Source organism: Marmota marmota, unplaced genomic scaffold (assembly GCF_001458135.2).
Source record: "Marmota marmota marmota unplaced genomic scaffold, marMar, whole genome shotgun sequence".
In the NCBI taxonomy this organism is placed as follows: Eukaryota; Metazoa; Chordata; class Mammalia; order Rodentia; family Sciuridae; genus Marmota; species Marmota marmota.
This window is the reverse complement of record NW_026000093.1, coordinates 35,264,305-35,284,675: the sequence shown is the minus strand read 5'-3', so window position 1 is coordinate 35,284,675 and position 20,371 is coordinate 35,264,305. Positions and strand designations below refer to the sequence as shown.

At 33.7% G+C, this 20,371-nt stretch overlaps 1 protein-coding gene across 1 annotated transcript in view; it reads right to left on the bottom strand.

The window, feature by feature from the left end:
- The window catches only part of Cnbd1 (cyclic nucleotide binding domain containing 1), a 327,970-nt gene that overhangs the window by 45,276 nt on the left and 262,323 nt on the right, over window positions 1-20,371 (bottom strand). The window contains exons 7-8 of the mRNA XM_015485728.2: window positions 1,954-2,085; window positions 696-828 (exon numbers count right to left, since the gene is read on the bottom strand). Coding sequence (XP_015341214.1) covers window positions 696-828; window positions 1,954-2,085 — 265 coding nt within the window. The remainder of the gene's footprint in view (window positions 1-695; window positions 829-1,953; window positions 2,086-20,371) is intronic.

Here is a 20,371-nt window from a genome sequence, read left to right as displayed (position 1 = left end):
ACTCCAAAATTCATGAAAATTCCACACTTGACTTCAGATGGACAGATTGCAATCAAACCACAGAGGAATTAAAAATATTGTATAAAATTACCTACAGTTATACAGGTATGCATATGAGGTATATATGAAATATAAATGAATTATGTATTTAGATTGGGGTCCCATCTCTAAAAATATCTCCTTATGTTATGTAAATATTTCATAATCCAAAAAAATCTGAATATGAAAAACTTCTTGTTTTAAGCATGGTAGATAAGGATATCCAATCTATAATTATTTTTTTCCACTGATAATAAATTTTTAGCACAGATGCTGACTAGCCACCTTGCTTATTAAGTAGTTGCCCAACCAGGAAGACAGGGAATTAATGGCTACAACCACCTATCGCATTTCTCCTTCAGAGATTGACCCTTATTGTGAATTCAGGGTGAGGCAACAGGAGTAGTAGCACCAGAGGATATAGAGGAATGTGGAAGTAAGGCTATTTCTGAAACCACTTCTCAACTCGGTGTGACATTATTATCAACAGAACACAGATATAGTCTAAAAACCCAAGTTAAAATTAGTCACTAAGCAAATTAGGGAATACCTATACTAAGAAATTCTATTTCAAAATGTTGAAACTATGAAGAATTACAAATTCCAATAATAAAATATTATGTAAATAAAATGATCTAAAATTGAATTAAACTCACCATGACCTGGAGGAAATTTTTTCCATTTAAGAAGTGGAATTAGCACATATATGGATAAAGTAGGCCATTCCATATAATAAGGACACTTACGGATTAATTTCAACTTTTGTAAATTTTCACTTTTTACTTTTTCCTGAAAAAAAAGATGTTATTATCAAACTTTCCAATATTAGAAAATTTAAAAAGAAACAAAAAATAGCAAGTTGACAAATGGCAGAAGAAAAAAATAAAGATTATACAAATGCAAATTAGTGTAAAATACATTTGAATTGTACTGGGCCATCACTCCATGACCACATAGCCAAAATGCAATATTCATCTCTAGATCTGCTCACTAAAATTATATTTTCCATCTTTCCTTCATAGTATGTTATTTAAAGCCCTGTCATATTCAAAACTAAATTTAAAAGTCATAGTTGATAATATCAAGTATATGATAATAATATTAGGAAAATAAAAAAGAAAAACATCTTTTTAAAGTGAGATACTGTGCTAATTGAAATAAACTGACACTAGGTATTTGGAATGAAGTTGAATTCTGAGAAAAGTCACCTGTTCCACTAATAATAGGACCACTATATCAAAGGAAATCCCCATTTAGAGACCTAAAGTGAAAATATGGATTCTTCCCCATCTCCACCCAACATGAACTCCTAATTTTCCAGCACCTAACAGGACCTCTCAGGGGTTACAGCCTATCAAGAAAAGCTGGGATAGCAGGACTAGTGAGATCTCCCAGTCCCATCATTTAATGAACTTCCACTGCCATCCAGGGAAAAAGAAATAGGAGAGAGAAAAAAATTTAGATTTGACTAGAAAAAATAAAATTGTTAAATTTACTAAATAAGTTATCTTAAAATTCCAGAAATAGGGGGTCAGAATTATACTGTAATTACCTATTCATGAAGCCCTTAGTTGGACATCAGTTGTAACTATGAAAAAGCATGCCAATCACGAGAAGTAAGACTAAGATAGCCAGTAGAGATTTGGAGACCAGTAATACTACAGTCTAATCATCTAGTATTCCTGGCACATACTTGATGAATGAATTAATTAATTAATGGTTTGAAATTCATAAAAAACCAAAGGGCACTCAAAAATACAAGTAAAATGTACGCATAAAGACTCTTGTTTTCATCTCAAAGATCCACAACCAGTAGAGACTACTTAAGTGATGTTAATCAAATAAAGCACATTTTTTATGATTTCCAGGTCAAGTAAAATTTAAAAAAAAATTTAAAAGTTGTGGACATCATACCAGTTTTAACTTTTCATATTCCTTTGCAGGGATTTTAAGAATTTCACAATTGTCTTCTGTCACCACTGACTGTATTTCTAATTCCATCTCAGGTGTAATCTTCAGTGATCCAAAAGTACTCAATTGTCCCAGCTGTAAAGATACCAGAGAAAATTTAAATTTTATTAACACTTATTAACATCAAAAGCCAGCCAGAATGATAGGAATAGTCTGGGTGAGTCTAAAAAAGGAATTGTAGCTCAAGTTGCAATTCTGTGAAAGAAAGGATGTCAGGTAGCCTTTCATGGATGGGTCATACTTCTCTCCAATGTCACTTCCCTAGAGCAAGAAAAAAGTTTTAATCTTCATCATCTGAGGAAAATATCACAGCAAAAGATCTTTTTTTCCCCCACTGGTTTAAGTGCCAGGATAATGGCTGACACATAATCAAAATTTAATAAATACTTGAGCATGATATTGTGGTGCACACATGAAATTCCAGCTACTCAGAAGATTGAAGAATGAGGATTGCAAGTTTTAGGCCATCCTCAATTTATAAAGAAAACAACAACAAAAAGAAAAACTTGCAGTGTAGCTCAGTGGTAGTTTCCCAAACATGTGTGAGATTTTGAGTTCAACTCCCAGTACCCATACACATACATAAAAAGAAAAAAGATAAATATTTGATGAAAGAATAAAGAAAAATTACACACTTATATGCATGTTCTTTTTTCATTATCCTCATATGTTGGTAGGTTACTAATAACAAGATGAATATAGTATTATGCAATGTAAAATCAATGGCATATAGTATGTATTCAATGTGTAGCTTCCTAGTTTAATATGTGAAAGATAAATATTAAACATGGAAAAATATAGTCACTAGAATACTTATTGAAATTTATCATAAAATAAAGAGATTATATAGAACTACATAGAGGATCTATATCATTCATGTTTGCCTGGAGAAAACTGGAGGACATATGAAGGACAAGGGACATACTTGTATTGGAGATGAAGAAGCTTCCTAGGGAAAATGTTAAATCAATACAGCTATCCAAGATGATATCAGAGGACATTCACTTTTCTACGTCAATTGCACAGAAAGACTGAATATTTTTCTTTTTTAATGAAATGTACAACTGAGGTAGAATCTATAAGTCCAGGTATGAAGAAGAAATTAAAATTGTTAAAGTCACTGCAGAATTTAAGTAAGTGATCCACAGTCCTGGGTTCTGGGACTGCTATACATGTAGAAACAGGGTAACAGACTCAGGACTTGACATATATGTAGTAACCTACCATACATGTAGTTCTGGGACTTGTCATACATGTAGGGACAGGGGAATAGATTCAGGACTATGCAAGATGAGGAACTGCAATTAAGCTTCCTGGCTTAGATCCTAGGACTTTGGAGGATGCACACATACATGTGAAATGGAGACAAGAAAAACTCCATCCACTAGTCTAAGCAAGTTGGGTAGAAGCTTGTCTTTTAGCTGTGAAACTAGACAGCATTTCCACAAAATCAGGAATATAGTTCTGCAATTTATGCGGGTGCTGAATATACATTTGCACATAGTACATGACCCAAAGCTGATTGTAAATCCTGGTATATAACTAACCCATAGGATTCAGGATTATGGAAACATTATACAACCCTAAAACACATATGGAAGAACAGAAGACCCAGAATAGCCAAAGCAATCCTAAGCAAAAACAGCAATGATGGGAGTATCACAGTACCTGACTTCAAAATATACTATAAAGCCATAATTAGAAAAAAGCATATTCCTAGCATAAAAATATATGTAGACTGATGGAATAGAACAGAATATACAGAAATAAACCCAAGCAGCTGCAGCCATCAGATTCTGGGCAAAGGTGTCAAAAACATATGCTGAGAAAGATAGCCTCTGTGATAATTTAAGACCTGAAGTTTTGCAACAGTTAGAAGAAAACATAAGAAAAATACTTCAACATACAGGCACATTCACTTCTTGAATAGGGCTCCTATAACTAAACAAATAATAGCAAGTGTAGATGAATGAGATGGCATCAAATTAAAAACTTTCTATACAACAAAAGGAATAATTAGTTGAATGAAGAGAGAGCCTACAGGATGGGAGAGAAATCTTTGTCAGCTACACTCTGACAGAGAATTAATTTCCAGAATACATAAACAAAACTTAACACAAAAAATAATAATTCAACTTATAAACAGGTAAAAGAACTGAACAAATATTTCTCAAATAAAGTACAAGTGCCCAATATGAAAAAATACATAGCATTTTAGCCATCATGGAAATGCAAATCAAAACTACATTGAGGGGCTGGGATCATGACTCAGTGGTAGAGTGCTTGCCTCACATGTGTGAAGCATTGGGTTCAATTCTCAGCACCACATATAAATAAGGTCAATCGAAAACTAAAAAAAAAAACTACATTGAGATTCTGTCTCACCATGATGAGAATGTCAATCTTCAAAGATACAAATAACAATAAATTATGGCAAGAATTTGCAGGTAGATGGGGCAGGGGACCCCTTCTATGCTATTAGTGATAATGTAAATTACTATAGCTAACATGGAAATCATTATGGGGGAGCCTCAAAAAACTAAAAATAGAACTAACATGTGATCCAACTATATCACTCCTGGATGTATATAATTGAAGATATCAATCAGTTTACTAAAGAGCAATTTGCATACCCAAGTTTTTCACAGCATAACTCAAAAGAGCCAGGGTATGGAATCATCTTGGTGCCTGTCAACAGATGAGTGGACAAAGAAAATATGGCATATATGCACAGTGGAGTTTTATTCAGCCATAAAAAAGAATGAAATCATGTCATTTTCAAGAAAGTGGATGGAACTAAATATCATCATATTAAGTGAAATAAGGCACTCAGAAAGACAAATATCTCATTTTTTTTCCTCACATGTGGAATCAAGGGGAAAAGAGATGTGAAATTAAAGGGAGGATACAGAGAAGTAGAAGATCAGGAGGAGGTAGTAAGGGTAGGGTAAGGATAGGTCATGGAGGGTGGAAATAATCAAAATATACTATATGTAAGTATGAATATTCCAAAATACAACCCATTACCTGCACAACTAATATGAACTAATAAACAATTTTAAAAGACTTCCTTTGCCGCAGTCTGGCTGTGCACAAAATCACGAGCCACTCAAGCAGGAACAAACTTTATTTTTGAAACTGCCACCAATGCCCCATATGCTCCCGGGAAGATTGCCGACCAACCCACACAGCGTTCTCCTGACCCCAACAGGAAGTCCCTCCTCCGGAATTCCCTCCTACCGCACTTCCCCAACCAATGGGAACTCTCCAGGAGTCCCATAGCAGGCCGAGGTAGACAGCAGGAGTCCAATATCCATATGAATGCAGATCTTAACATAATCATATCATCTCAATGGCTTGCTGGCATCACCTTTCAACCAAAAATGCCATGCATCATATTACTTGGCTGTGGCTCTTAACATTCCTTGGGTTTTCTTTGTTCAAACTACAAATTTAATAATATAGAAATTCGAACATTATGAGTGGAAAAAGTAAAATGAGAACAAGGACAGAAAGTAAAGAAGTGGTGAAGTGAGAGATAATTGCTCTGAATTTCACAAATACAAAGATTAATACTGCAACTATCTAATAAAAACTAAAATTTGTCAAATAATAGAAACAAAACAAAGGCAAATAATTATACAAAATGAAAAAAAATTATTAAATCAACATTTTGGGGGTGACTCACACCAAATGACTCACACAGAAAAGAAACTTCCTTATCCTCACAAGGAAGCTGAAAAATGTAACAAAATGTCATAATACCACACATTTTTATCTATCACATTTAAAATATTTGTCTCTTCTGACCTATGGAACTGGAAAATACTTTTATACATAACTCTGACATTGTAAAAACCTTTAAAACTGAGCCAGATGTGGTGGCACATGCTTGTAATCACAGTAACAGGGAAGGATGAGGTAGGAGGATCTCAAGTTCAAAGTCAGCCTTAGCACCTTAGCATGGCCTTCAGCAACTTAGTGAGACCCTGTCTTAAAATAAGAATAAAAAGGGCTGGGGATGTGGCTCAGTGGTAAGTGTCCCTGAGTACAGGAAAAACAAACAAATAAAACACCTTTAAAAACTGGGAAATTATCTGGAACTATCTACTAAAATATAGATAATTTATATAATATCCCATTTTGAAACCCCTCTCATAGGAATCTATCTTATAGAAATAAATGCATTTTAAAAATATATTTACAAAAAGTTTATTGTAGCCCTTTTTAGTGACCTCGAATTGGCCACTGGGTTTGATGTATGCATGAAACTTATAAATTCATCCAAGTCAGGTCATAAAATACGGTTAAACACAGTGGCATCTATGGTTAACCTGGAAGAATTCTTGTGAAGAAAAAAAGGCAGTAGGTGAAGACTTATGTTAAAAATCATTTTTTACAAATTAAACAATTACAAAATCATCTCTGTATGTAGGTGCATGTAATTGTTGATATATTGGTGTCAGTATATATATATATATATATATATATACACACACACATGCAGTGTATATATGTATATACATATGTGCATATATATGTATATACATATACATATATGTACAGTGTGTGTGTGTGTGTGTGTGTGTATATGCACACACAGGGTATACTAGGTTCAGATTCACAGGTTCAGGGGAGAGTAGTGGAGCTGAAATGGCACATTTTCAACTTTTTCTTTAAACTTTCCTGCATTTTTTTAATGGCAATGGAGAATGTGTATTAGAGTTGAAAGTTTTAGACATTTACTAAAAGCATATAAAACACAAGTTCAAAACAGTATGCATGGTTATTTTCCATCCATGTGTTCTCTCTTGATATAGTTCATGCTGATAGATAAAATATTTCAAATGATATGCATTAGATGTTTGTAGTTGTCATTTTTAGAAACTGTAGATAATTATCATTGTCTACTTTATATGTCTGTGTTTTCTGAACTTTTCAACAAAGAGCAATTTTTAAATAAAACAACCCTCTAAGGACATTTAGATGAGTGACATCTCAATCTTTCTCAATTTTTTTAGAAAATGTCATTCATGAAAACTATAACATAATCCTATTCTGATGGGAATAGTGGGTGGATATGCACAAAAAGAACATCTCTCTCTCTTCTTAATTCTCATGTTATTTGACTAAAACGTAAATTGATGGTTAACTTTGAGAAATGATGGATTCTTATACTTAAGAGTTTTTAAGCTGACCCAAATAATCTTTTCTTCTGAATAAGAGGTGACAAATCTTTAAAGATTTCTTTCATATAAAATCATCTTGAGATTTGTTTTAAATCACCTTTCATAAATTTTAACTTATCTGGAGAACCGAGTACAGAAGAATTTTATATTTTTTTCCCCTTTGTACTACTTTTTCCACTGCTTCTAGCTTCCAGGCATTTACACATTAAGCAAAATCAATAACTAAAATTAGAGTTGCTATTTTTAAACCAAGGAAAGGTTTTGATCTAAATCCTGTGGAATAGACTTCTTTTCTCTAAGAGGCTGAAGAAGCAGACGGAGAAAATACAAAACTTCTCTAGATCACAAGCTTATAACGTAGGTCTAATGAATAGACTCTGGACTTCTAAAAGATGCCCAAATCCTAATATTCTGTAATTTGTGAATATTTGTAATTTTTTCTTGAACAAGTTTCTGTATCTTTCATTAGAATCTCAAAGTTGTCTGGGTCCCCAAAGAAGATTAATAAGTACTGCTCCAGAGAGAAATATGTTGCACATTTCCCCCCTGGATTTAGAACTGTGGTAGCTTTTGTGGGAAGTGCATTCTAACAGCCAAAGAATGACTGATTATGAACAAGTGTAGGGAGATATTGCATTTCATAATATTTCACATACTTACAGGGAATTGGGGCCATAAGGAGGTTAACAAATGATATCTGAAAGAAGCAGGGACAAACTTGATATGAGGACAATCTGGTAGGCACCTGATACATTCCTTTGGCTGAGGGATTGGCACGTGTACTCAAATAGGAATTCTTTGGGTATAGTCATTCCAAGTCTTTATACCAAGTCAAAGAGTGATACCTTCCCAATTACAGAAAAAGAATTGATCTTTGGGGGGTTTATGAATAAATATGTACTTTCTAGGTAAGAAGAACAAATCAAGACAACTTGTACATGTAGCCAATAAGTTGTTCTTTAAAAGTTGGCAGTTCATGATTTCCTATTATGTCCCCTATTCATTTTGGCACAAAGAGTATAGATACCATAATGGATCAAAAAAGTAGAGGAAGAAGTTCTTTTCATTTTCTCTAAAACAGAGTGGTCTCTTCAGACATTCTTAGGACAGTTCTGCCTTCTTAAAAGCTCACAGAAAACACTTGCCTGAAATTCCTAGTATATTTACTACTCTGAATTTTACCCACCTTCAAGATTCTGCTTGAAGACAGGCATGGTGGCATACTCCTGTAATCCCATCAGCTCAAGAGGCTGAGGCAGGAGGATAGTAAGTTCAAAGGTAGCCTCAGCAAAAGCAAGGGGCTTAGCAACTCAGTGAGACCCTGTCTCTAAATAAAATACATAGGGCTGGGGATGTGGTTCAGTGGTCAAGAACTGGCCCCTCCCCCCAAAAAAATCAGCTTCATTTTTCAGCTTGTGTTTCTGCTCTGTCAAAGAGACATTTTTGACATCATTCATCTCTAAGATTTTGAATGAATTATGTACCCTATTTTTTTGTTCTGTAACATGCAATGTTCTCATAATTTAGTGCTCTCTACAAAAATTAGTCACAATATAAACCACTATCTTCAAGACCAGTAATATTCTAATTAAATGTTGTACAGTTTGAAAAGTCATAAAACCTATTCTATTGATTAAGTCTTAAATTTGGTGTATAGAAGTTGTGAAGTTTTGCTTAATTCTGTGGTTTGAAAATTTCTGAAATTCAGTTTATGCCCTAGCAAATTTTTAAAATATTAATTTTTAAAGATGTTCTATGTACACTTAAAAGGAATGTTCATTCTAAATGTATTGTTTGCAAAGCTGAATACATGTCTGTTAGGTCAAGTTTGTAAATTGTGTTGTTCAAAATGTCTGTATCTCTACAGGTGATTTTGTTTGGTTCCTCATCAGTTATTCAGGATGTCTATTAAAACCCCCCAATATAGTTGTGAAATCTTTTTCTTTTTCTCTCCATAAAGTTCTCTTTTAGTTTATTGTATATTCTTATATTGTTATTTTGGCGTTTACCCTAGTGACTGCAAAATGCATCTATGTCTTATTAAAATGCCTTAAATTATTTCCCAAAAGTTCTGATCCACCAGTCTCTGCTCAATTGCTCATCCCTATGATGCTTACAGCTGACAGATGTCTCTAAGGAAAAATAACAGGATGTACCTGACTCAAAACAATGTATTTCCCTTTTCTTTCAAATTGTCACCCCTCAAACCTTGGTTCCCTTGTTTGTCCTTCAGTTGTTTCAAACTGCTATGTGTTTGTTTCATTTTACTCCACTTTAATTGTTGTTCTCAATATGGGATTGATGAGGCAAACTATTTCATTGTGGCAAAATGTAGATTGATATCTAGCAGACTGAAGTAACTAAGTTCTTTTAAAACAAGGTCTCCCTTCCATGTCTCTTGCCTGGACTCCTTCCTTCCTTCCCTCCCTCCTTCCTTCCTTCCTTCCCTTATTCTGTCTATGTAAAAAAACATCATTCAGAATAAGCAATCAGACAAGGGTAGCCAAGCCTTTGCTCATAGAGAGAAAGAGAAGAGTGGAGAGTCTGGTATGATATCCCATACTTTCAACATACATTAGTGTCCATGATAGTAAAAAATTTCTAAAGAGCCCCATGCTGGTTTTTACTTTTTTTTTTCCTAATAATATAAATACCAGAAAGGGGAATCAAGGTGACAGCCTCTTAACAGAAAGAAGGAATTAATAAAGTGCAAGATAAAAGGCAATGGATATATGCATATACTTCATAATTGAAGTTGATAAGAAAGTCAAATAATGAATGCATTAATAACAATCTCCAATGCCTGTACTATTCATATGCATAAGATAGCAATGACAGCAATGTGAATATTTAGCATTGATTGCTACTTTCTTGATTATATTTGTCAAAGTTGAATGTCCTGTTTTTTTTCTTCTTTGTCAATTCTTTTGAAAGTTTCTCCAAGAGCTCTGACTTTGCTAGTTCATATAAAAGGTATTTCCAGGAGTGCCAGAAAGGGAGTAGACCAACAAAGAAAAAATAATAATATTTCAATGAAAGCACCTGGAGAATTCATAGAAAACGTGTTGCTGGCATAACTATCACTGTCACATTACTTACAAAGTAAATTCTCCTGAACAGCTCAGTCTCCTGCATTCTATTTGCACATGAACACAGCTTAGCTGATAACCAAGACCTGATCTCAAAGATTCCATTCTCCTTTTTGTTGTTGTTGTTGTTTCCTTTAATATTTCAGAGAGACAAAGCCTTCGCCATTGACTGGAACAACAGGTCTCTTTTCTCTTCTGGTAGATTGGGCAAATCACTTTATCTTAGCGAGCTGCAATGTTTTTTCTCTATGTCCCCAACTGGTCCTAACTGAATTAAATTAATTGTGAGGGAATCACCCAGCATGATTCATCACTTTCATGAATTTAGTTTGGAAAAATTAAATTTTTAATTCAACAATATGTACTTTAGAAATTAAACCAACTTATTAAAAATAATATTTGAGCATATAAAATGTATTTCATTATTTTCCAAACATTCTGCTCAATCAATAATGGTGACTAGTTATATAGGAGAAAAGTCAATTTTCATATGTTTAATCTTTTTATTTTCCTGTTATTAGGAAGTAATTAATCAGTCTGATATACAGAAGACTGATTCTACAGCCTGCCATTAAAAATAGTCACCCCAGAATATTATTTATACAATTGCTTTTCCATACCTTGATGTTAGACTGCAAAATATACAACCTAAGTAGCACATTCATAATAAGTTAAGGAAACATAAGAACTAAAAATATTTCTATATTAATGTTAAATTTAGTGTCAAAGTTATTACCGTCTACTTTAAATAATCATAAACTTAAAAATTAGCATGTAAATGTCATAAGAAAGTAATGGTGCATATGCTGAAATGCATGTTTATATGTGTTCATATGCAAGTGCTCATCACGTTCATTAGCTATTACAGTTATAAAACTTTATGTACCTTAATGAACTTACAGTAGACATTTCTTATATGGCTTATTTATAAGTTGGCTTTTCTGGTGTAATTTGAATTTTATATAAACAGTTGACACATTTTAGTTGCATCATATAGCAGACTTTTTCCTTATAGACCAGAAACAGTGCTCTTGACTTCATACACGAAACAGAACATTTCCTTCACATCATGAATTCCATGGCTCATATATCCATTTATTCTGAGTTTCATGTGTTCTTATAAAGAAAATTCAGCTGAGTAATGTTAAAGTGAAATAAATGTGTCAGCCTAATTTTAATGTGAAAATGATTTAATATTTACATTTTTTTACTTATGTAATTTGAAATGCATTTTGTTCTTTTCCATATTTACCATTAAAGAGATTTAAGCTTCTTAACTCTATTTTCTACTTTTAAAATTGCATAGCCATTTTAAAAATTTCTATGTATAGAAAACATGTAAAAATATTGATAAAAATAAATCCTTGTACTGACTAAAGAATGTAAATTTGTCCTTTTTAGGTGGAGTTATTATTTTACTTTTTAGAATATATTTAACTTTATCTTAGCATGATTTTATGTGACCCTAGAATATCATATGATTTTACCTATTTCTCACATTATAAAAGATTAGCATAAACATTAAGCTATGTTTTGCTAAACATTAAGTTTTGAAATAAAATCATGTTTTATTTTAATAAAGCCCATTCATTTTTCATTGCTGCAAAACTATTCTTATTCATTCTTTTATTGATATACATTATTCTATTATCAGTTTTTGTCTATAAAACAATAATGATATAAGCAGTAGTGTTCAGGTCTTCTCATTTCATAAAAGTAGTGTCTCCAAGATAGATGCCTAACAATACAGTTTCTGCTCTATTTGCTGTTAGCACTTGAACATCTAGGAAACTCTTGATCAAACATGGGTTAAATGCCTGTTTCTACAATGAATATCAGTTTCTTCACAATTTCTCCAACATTATGTTCTGTCTAATTTTAAATATTTGCCAATTTGGTGGTAAGAAAAATCATTTGGTGAACATTTTTGTTATCTATTTATATTTACTGCTAAATGAACAAATTATTTAGTGTTCATTCTCTCCCTGCTAAAGCGGTTGAACATCATTGAATTTTCCAGTTCCTTAATTGATAGTTTCTGTTCTGTAAGATACACACACACACACACACACACACACACACGTGTAATAAAACTTAATGTACCTTAATGATGAAACTTCTCATTTTCCTGTTATTAGGAAATGTGTGTGTATGTGTGTGCACGCACACGCATGCATATATATACAAATACATATATGGCCAAAATATATACATATATACATATTTGTTTTCTGTTTTTGTGTTCTGTTTTTGGTACCAGGGATTGAACCCAGGAATGCTTAACCACTGATCACCATCCCCACATCCCTAGCCTTTTTATATTTTATTTAGAGACAGGGCTCTCACTGAGTTGCTTAGGGCCTTGCTAAATTGCTGAGGCTGGATTTGAACTCACAATCCTCCTGCCTCAGCCTCCTAAACCACTAGGATTACAGGCATGTATACCAGTGTGCCCAGCCCAATTTATGTATTTTATACCTTCATTTTATTTTCCTTCTTGACTTTTATGTATGTATGTATGTATGTGTGTGTGTATATACACATATTAATATATGAAATCTACAAATATATATTGTATATTTTAAGAAAATAACCATATAAATATGTTACTCCTTTGCCACTTATTAAGCTGTAATTATATTCATCCAAAGTGTGTCTTGTGTTTTTACTTGCTGTCTTTGGATGAACAAAAGTTTAAATTCAAATTGATTTTAAGCACATATCCTTGTAGTTTACTTCTATGTTTCCTGTGTTTAAAAAAAAAAAAAAAAAAAGCCCGCCACCGCAGACATGGCGGCTCCGCTGGGTGGTATGTTCTCCGGGCAGCCGCCGGGCCCCCCGCAACCCGCGCNGTGTATAAGAGACAGCCATTCCAGGGCACAGGGCTTTTTTTCCTTCCACTGTCTTGTGGGTTAGTGAATGGTATCTTTTTTTGTGCTCCTTGCTGCATTGTATGCTCATGGGAAATGGGCATTACTCCCCTGGAATACACAGGAACATGTATTTTGTACTCATTTTGTGTATACATATTACTCATTTTGTTTGTGACCTGTGAGGATGATACTTGGTTTGTGGACCTATGACCTGTGATGACTAGCCTGAGGCCAGCGTATCTCCCCTTGGTTGGAGTGTATAAGTCAAAACTTAAAAGTTATTTTTTACTCTTAGGGTTTTAACCTGGTCATCTCATGCCAGACAGAAGCTCTGATTGGCAGCTTTAGGTTTCTTGATTAAAAACCTAAATAAACGCCCAGTGTGATGGCACATACCTGTAATCCCAGTGGCTCAGGAGGCTGAGGCAGGAGGATTGCAAGTTCAAAGCCAGCTTCAGCAAAAGCCAGGTGCTAAGCAATTCAGTGAGATCCTGTCTCTAAACAAAATACAAAATAGGGCTGGGGATGTGGCTTGAATGTCCCTGAGTTCAATCCTTGGTATCCCTGCCCCCCCCATCCCCCACAAAATAAACTAAGTTTGAGGCAGTCTTTCAATGATAAAAGTGTTTTTGGTGAAAAGATCAGAAACTATTCTACTTGGTGCTTAATGAAAATGTTTTGAATGAATGTAAATACAAGTTACTGTCATTTCTTTATATTAATTCAGAAGTTATCCGTCAAATAAATAATGATTTTCAAAAAAAAAAAAAAAAAAAAAACTTTTGTTATTATGATAATCATGAAGAAGAAATTTTGTCACATGACCTTCTAAAATACTTGAACTCTTTACTTTTACTATTATGCTTCTGATCTGAAGTTGATTTTTTTTTTTAATTTAGTATGATGAAGGCATGTAGTCTTATGTTTTCTGTCTACAGAGATAACTAATTGCCCTGGTCCAAATTAATGAATCATTTGCTCATTTTCCCCTCTGCAGGTTATGTCAGTGTTTCATGTTAATCGTTTTTATGTACATGAATTTAATTTTTGGATTTTTTTCCTGGCTGTCACTATTGTCACACACAAGCTACTGGTGCGTGATATTAAGTATTTATTTATGTCTTGAAATCTGGTAGGACAGGTTCTTCTTCACCAGGGTCTTCTTTGGGAGTATCTAGGCTGCTGGGAGCATTTTGATCTTTAGGATAATATTTAGAATTAACTTTTCAAGGAAATTCTTTCTAAGGAAATTTCTTTTGAAGGAAATTTAGATATTTTTTCAATGAAATTGTACCACTTTGGGAAAATTTCATTTTCATGATATTGAATGTTCTCATGTATAAATGTGATTTACCTACAAGCCTTTTCTGATATCTTTCAGTGAAAATGTATAATACACTGCAAAAACTTGTAACACACATTCAAGTATTCATTATTTTGTATAGTTAAATAGACTATTCTTATTAATCATATTTCCAACTAATTTATTCCTCTGCTTCTATGAATTATTTATTTTATTAATTATTTTACTGCCAAACAATGTATTTACAAACAATGTATTTACTTAATTCTCTGATTGTTTCCAATTAGAGGATGGCTAGCAATCTTCTTGGAAAAAGACCAGATAGAAATTATTTCCATGTTTGTAGGCCATTGGGTCTCTGTCACAACCACTCTAATCTGTCAATCTAGCATCCACAATCTATAGAAAATAAATATGGTATACCCAAATAAACTTTATTTACAGAAAAATCACTCTAGTCTATATTTTGCTTGAAAGCCAGAGTTTGCCAAACTTGAATCTAAAGCTTCATTCATATAATAAAATCCTCACATTCTTTCCATCATTTAGTTTTTAACTTAAAAATGCAGAAAATAATTATGCCATAATTCTATATGAAATAGGTTTTTTAACACTTAACCTAAAATGTTAGTGATATTTAACATGATATATAGTATATAAAGTATTGCCAATATTTGATATTTGTGTACCTTAAAGCATCTTAAAAATTACAGCATAATGCACCAATAAAATATTTTTAAAAGACCTATACAAAGAAGACTAATGCACCTGTGACTAAATGGGAACATATTTCTGAATGGAAGGATTATACATGACTTTTTTGATTGCCCACATACTTCTTTTATTCATGAGTAATATGTATATTACTTATATTAAATAAAATAATGCTCCTTTTAAAAAAATACAGTATTAGATTTTTTTAGTGGACTTTTTCTTGTGATGTCTGACATTTGATTTTCTTTGGATTAGGAAATTTAATGTCCTAGATTTTTATGTTTATGTGTGAAAGACAAATAAAATATGTTATATAAATATCCATTAAACTCTTAAGGAATAAAGTACCAATGTTGGGAATTTTACTTTCTTTTGTAAAATTTAGTGGTTCTGCTATAATGATCTTTTGGTATATTGCTCTGTCAACAGCAGTCCTTTTTTTTTAGGTGAGATATCACTGTACAGAAATATAGAACAAACTCTTGGGGGAAATAATTGAATACCTGAATCTATATGACAACACATGTGTTTGCGTTTGTGTGTGTATATGTACATATAGATTTATGTATATGTTCTTCAAATAAATTCTTAGCTCTTTTTAACAAACCATCACCATCAAGCACCTAAAATGATGCCACTGTGAAACCATTCAATAAACATCCTCTTAATGATTTTGAATAGTCCAGATAATTAGCATATATTTCATCAGGCTCAATTTATGCATATATATTCCTGAAGATAAGCAAAAGCAACATCTTGGAAAAAATATCTAGAGAAAAAATAAGTTATAGAAACTAGAAAATATTGTAATTACCAGCATTCACACACACACTCACACACACACACACACACACACACACAGCTTTCACCCGAATAAAAAGCTTATAAAGAGAAATATATAATGGTCATCATAGTTGACATGGACAATAGAGTAAATATAAATATTTATAATTGGAAATAAACCACTGTATGTCCCCATATTTTGATGATTCTTTCATATGCCAGGTAATATGGCATGTGGAACACATCTAAAAAAGAGTTCTACCACACCCTGGGACATCTCTTCCCCATCTCAAAGCTGGATCGTGCTCCCATCTTTTGCTCTCATGGATAAACTGCACTTGCTTTAACCATCATATTAATCTGAAGTTACCAGCTGCCTTTTGGGCCATCACCACCACATTATTATTACCTCTAAGGCAGAGACTATTTCTTATTTATCTCAAAGCAAAACACATAGCAGTTGTTTAAAATATATGTAAAACTAACCTGTCCCTAAGGAAAAGTCATTTATCAAAACAGAGGAGGACATTTTAAAGTACTTAAAGATTTCCATTGCTAAAGTGGTAAATGTCATATTTATCTCTAGCAGAACCAGAGAACCAGAGGCAAAAGTTTCAGTGCCCAAGGACAGGAGAACACATATGTCCTACTCAAACAGAGAAAGTTTACATTTTCTCCACCTTTTTGTTGTATTCAGATTCCCAACAGAGTAGATGTTGCCCACTCACATTGATGAGGATAGATCCTCTTTACTCAGTCTATTGATCCAAACCCTAATCCCTTTCAGAAACAACCTCACAGAAATACCCAGAAATAAGGTTTTATCAATTATCTGGACATCTGTTAGTCTAGTCAAGTTGGTGCATAAAATTAACTGCTACATGAGGAAAGATAAATAAATATACAATTAAAATGCAATGTTTCTAAAGAGGATGAACCTATCTTGGAACTCAATCTAGTGTTTTGACACTTTCTTCTACCTTCTTGTTTTTTAATAATTTAATGAAAACATAATATTCTGCCATCATATATCACAACATATCATATTGTGCTTTAATAAGAACCTATAGGGACAAAGCATAGTTCTTGAACTCTGGCTAAATACACTTGGATTTTCTAACATGAACAAGTCAGAAGAAATGAACAAATTTCAAGCAACACTGTAACTGGTATTTCCAAACTGGTGGCAGTCTATGATCTAATGAGGAATGCTCCAGTCATCAGAAGAATACTTTTCAAGGCCAAACCTAGTTCCATAGGAATAGAAGTGGTGTTTTGTCCTCACAGAATATAAAGACATAGTACATGCTTATACATAGTATATTTTGTCTCTCTAAATAGTAAATCCATACACAGATATAGACAGTGTACATACATACATCTCAAATAATTGGTGGTTTAATTTCAACTGCTCCAAAGTAAGGAAAGGTGTAGTTAGAAGGCACTATTATAAAATACTGGGGAGAGTTGAAATTTCAAAATGCATTTGAATAAATCATTGGGCATGGTGAAGCATGTCTGTAATACTAGTGGCTCGGAAGCTGAGGCAGGAGGATAGCAAGTTCAAAGCCAGCCTCAGCAACTAAGCAGGCCCTAAGCAATTTAGTGAGATGTGTCTCAAAATAAAAAGGACTGAGACCGTGGTTCAGTGTTTAATTGTTCCTGGGTTAAATCTCCAGTACAAAACAACAACAATAATAAAAAAAAAATTGACATTGTTTGTTAACCTGAACAATTGGGAAGAATCAAGTAACTCTAGGGAAAAATAACACTATGCAAGGCAATCTCTTGGAAGAAATTCTCTTAAAACACAAAGACAACTTCAAAGCATTTATTATTGTATGTTTTCGGGAGCTGTCAAGAATCTCAGAGGAAAACTTTAAAGATTTATGGTGCTAGTGGAGAAAAAATTTACTTTCTAGAACAAGATAAAAAAAGTTTCCTTTTTTTCTCCAAAATTACTGATCTTTAGACATAGAGGGGAAATGTTGTTAATCAAAACTCATGGCTCAAAAGATACAAAAAGCAAAGGATTTGTTGAAAAATAAATAAACTATTGGCAAATGTACAACACTTATAGCAGCCAGACACAACTTGTATCAATCTGCATGGTGTTCTATGACCAGACAAGATCATCAATTGTCCAAATTCCCATAGCTGATCAATGAGATTGTTACCCAAGACACTTGGATTCCAAATACACAGTCTACCAAATTGTGTGGTTGCTCAAATAAGTGTTTATTTTTTTTTTCACTTGGATATGGGCAGAGTTCTCTTAAAGTTGCATTTTTGTAGATACTAATCATATTATAAAAATACATATTTTATATACATATTAACCTTGGTATGTCAACTATTTTGTTTTATTTAATAAAAGCATAAAATGTCTCTGCTCTGCTATGTAAGATATCATGCTCAAGACTTTCAAAATATCAAATCAGTGAGACACAGGGTCTTGGTAACTTTCCCAATAACTTGAACATACAACTGGTGAGTAGCAATGCCAATATTGGAAGTTGAGCTGTATGCCTCTAGAGCCTTAACTGACTCAAATTATTCCTCTTTGCTACCTGTGTATGCTCAGTATCAAGCACAGAATAGCCAAAGAAAAGATAGCTATTGGATGTTAAAAATTATGACAAAATATATTTAATATTCATTTTTTTAAAAACTAATTACATTTATAGATTTTTCAAAAATTTAAAATCAAACCTACATATTAAGTGACAAGAAGAAATCATAGTACTTAAAATGACTTTATCTTTTCTGTGATCCCTTCTCTTCAAACAACTGTAATCATTTCTTCTCCCTTTACAGGTTAGTTCTACTTTCATAAACAGGTGTAATTTGATGAGGTCATTCGCAAGAAATAAAAGTTTAAATTTAAAATAGGATTTTTCACAGTAAGTCTATGGGTATTCTCGCTTTTCTGCAGCATCAACTTATACTTTTCTTTAAAGTTTATCACAAGCTCCCTCTTCTTACATGCATTATTTGGCCATTCAGCCTGTCCCATCTCTGTCATCTTATAGCACTTTTGTCACAGATAGTTGCCACTTTAGTAGAGACTATCATGCATTTCTATTCAATTTATATGTATGCCTGTATTAGGCCCCGAATAGATTGAAAATAATTCATTAGTTAATTAATTAATAATTCCTCTGAGGTTTTTTAATACCCACAGCATTGATCAGGGCTATTCAAATATTTAACAACAATGTCATAGTCATTTTTGTTTCCTCAGTACTCCACAGTCAGCAGATAACACAAAATGAACCTTCATTGAAGGTTTATTGAATAAATTATGTTAAAATACCACTTAAAAAATAAATGATGAGGTCTTGAAGATGGCAGAATACAGGTTGCTTTCTTAAATGCTCCATGGCTTGAAACCAAGGAAACAGATAGGCAGCTACTCAATAAGATGAGTGGGAAAAAACTGGACATTACTGGAAATTAATACTGGACATTCAAAGCAGACTGGGGACTCAGGAGGTTGGGTATAATAAAATAAGGAAGAAATCTCCCACGCCGCCATCACCACCAGTGCTAGTTGAAGTGGTACTCCTGCAAGCAAAGTGGAGGGATAAGAAAATTAAGAGGACTGTGTCATGTCTGGGTGTGGAGAAATCAGAGACCAAAGACACTACTAGACTAACTTAAAGGCATGCTGCACAATATCCTTGTGTGGGAAGGAAGCTGCAGGTCTCCTGGATGTCTGCAAAACACAGAGGAGGAACATTTTGCAGATAGGCTGCTGGGACCAGCAGCTGGGGAGCGGATCCTGGCAAACCCAAATTGGGTCTGAATTATAGGACTGACAAAGCCACAGCACAGACATAGAGCATGCCTAAGTGACAAGGAGAAAATCAGATGCAGACAGGGGTTTACACAGGAGAATACAGGTAGTGGAAAATCACTCAGCTCCTCCCTTCCACTTGGGTCAGACAGCTTATAGAACCAGTTGGGAGAGACACACCTGGCCAGGAATTAGGAAGCGTGGGGGCAAGAGTGACTTAGTTTAGAGATTGAACCCCAGAGACCAGGAAACACAGTATCTATGGGAAGCCGAGGGAACAAAAGATTGGCTCCTTCACCATACCAGTGGAACCTAGGGGAGATTCCTGGGGTACAGTCTCCCAGCCTGGATTGGCAACTGCTGGGCCCTGAAGGTGCACTGATTTTAAAACCTTCAGACCATTCACTATTCAATGAAGAACCTGAGGCCTACGTAGGCCTAAACACTGTCTCTAAGAGCTCTGCCTAAAGGATCTCATTTCCCAAAAGTTCCAGCAACCCCACCCTGAGGGTAGACCAGGTATTACTATTACCAGAAGAAAATGTAGGCCCAACTCTCCATCATTTCAGTTTAAGATTCATTGTCCTCAACAAGACTCTTAAAGCATAAGA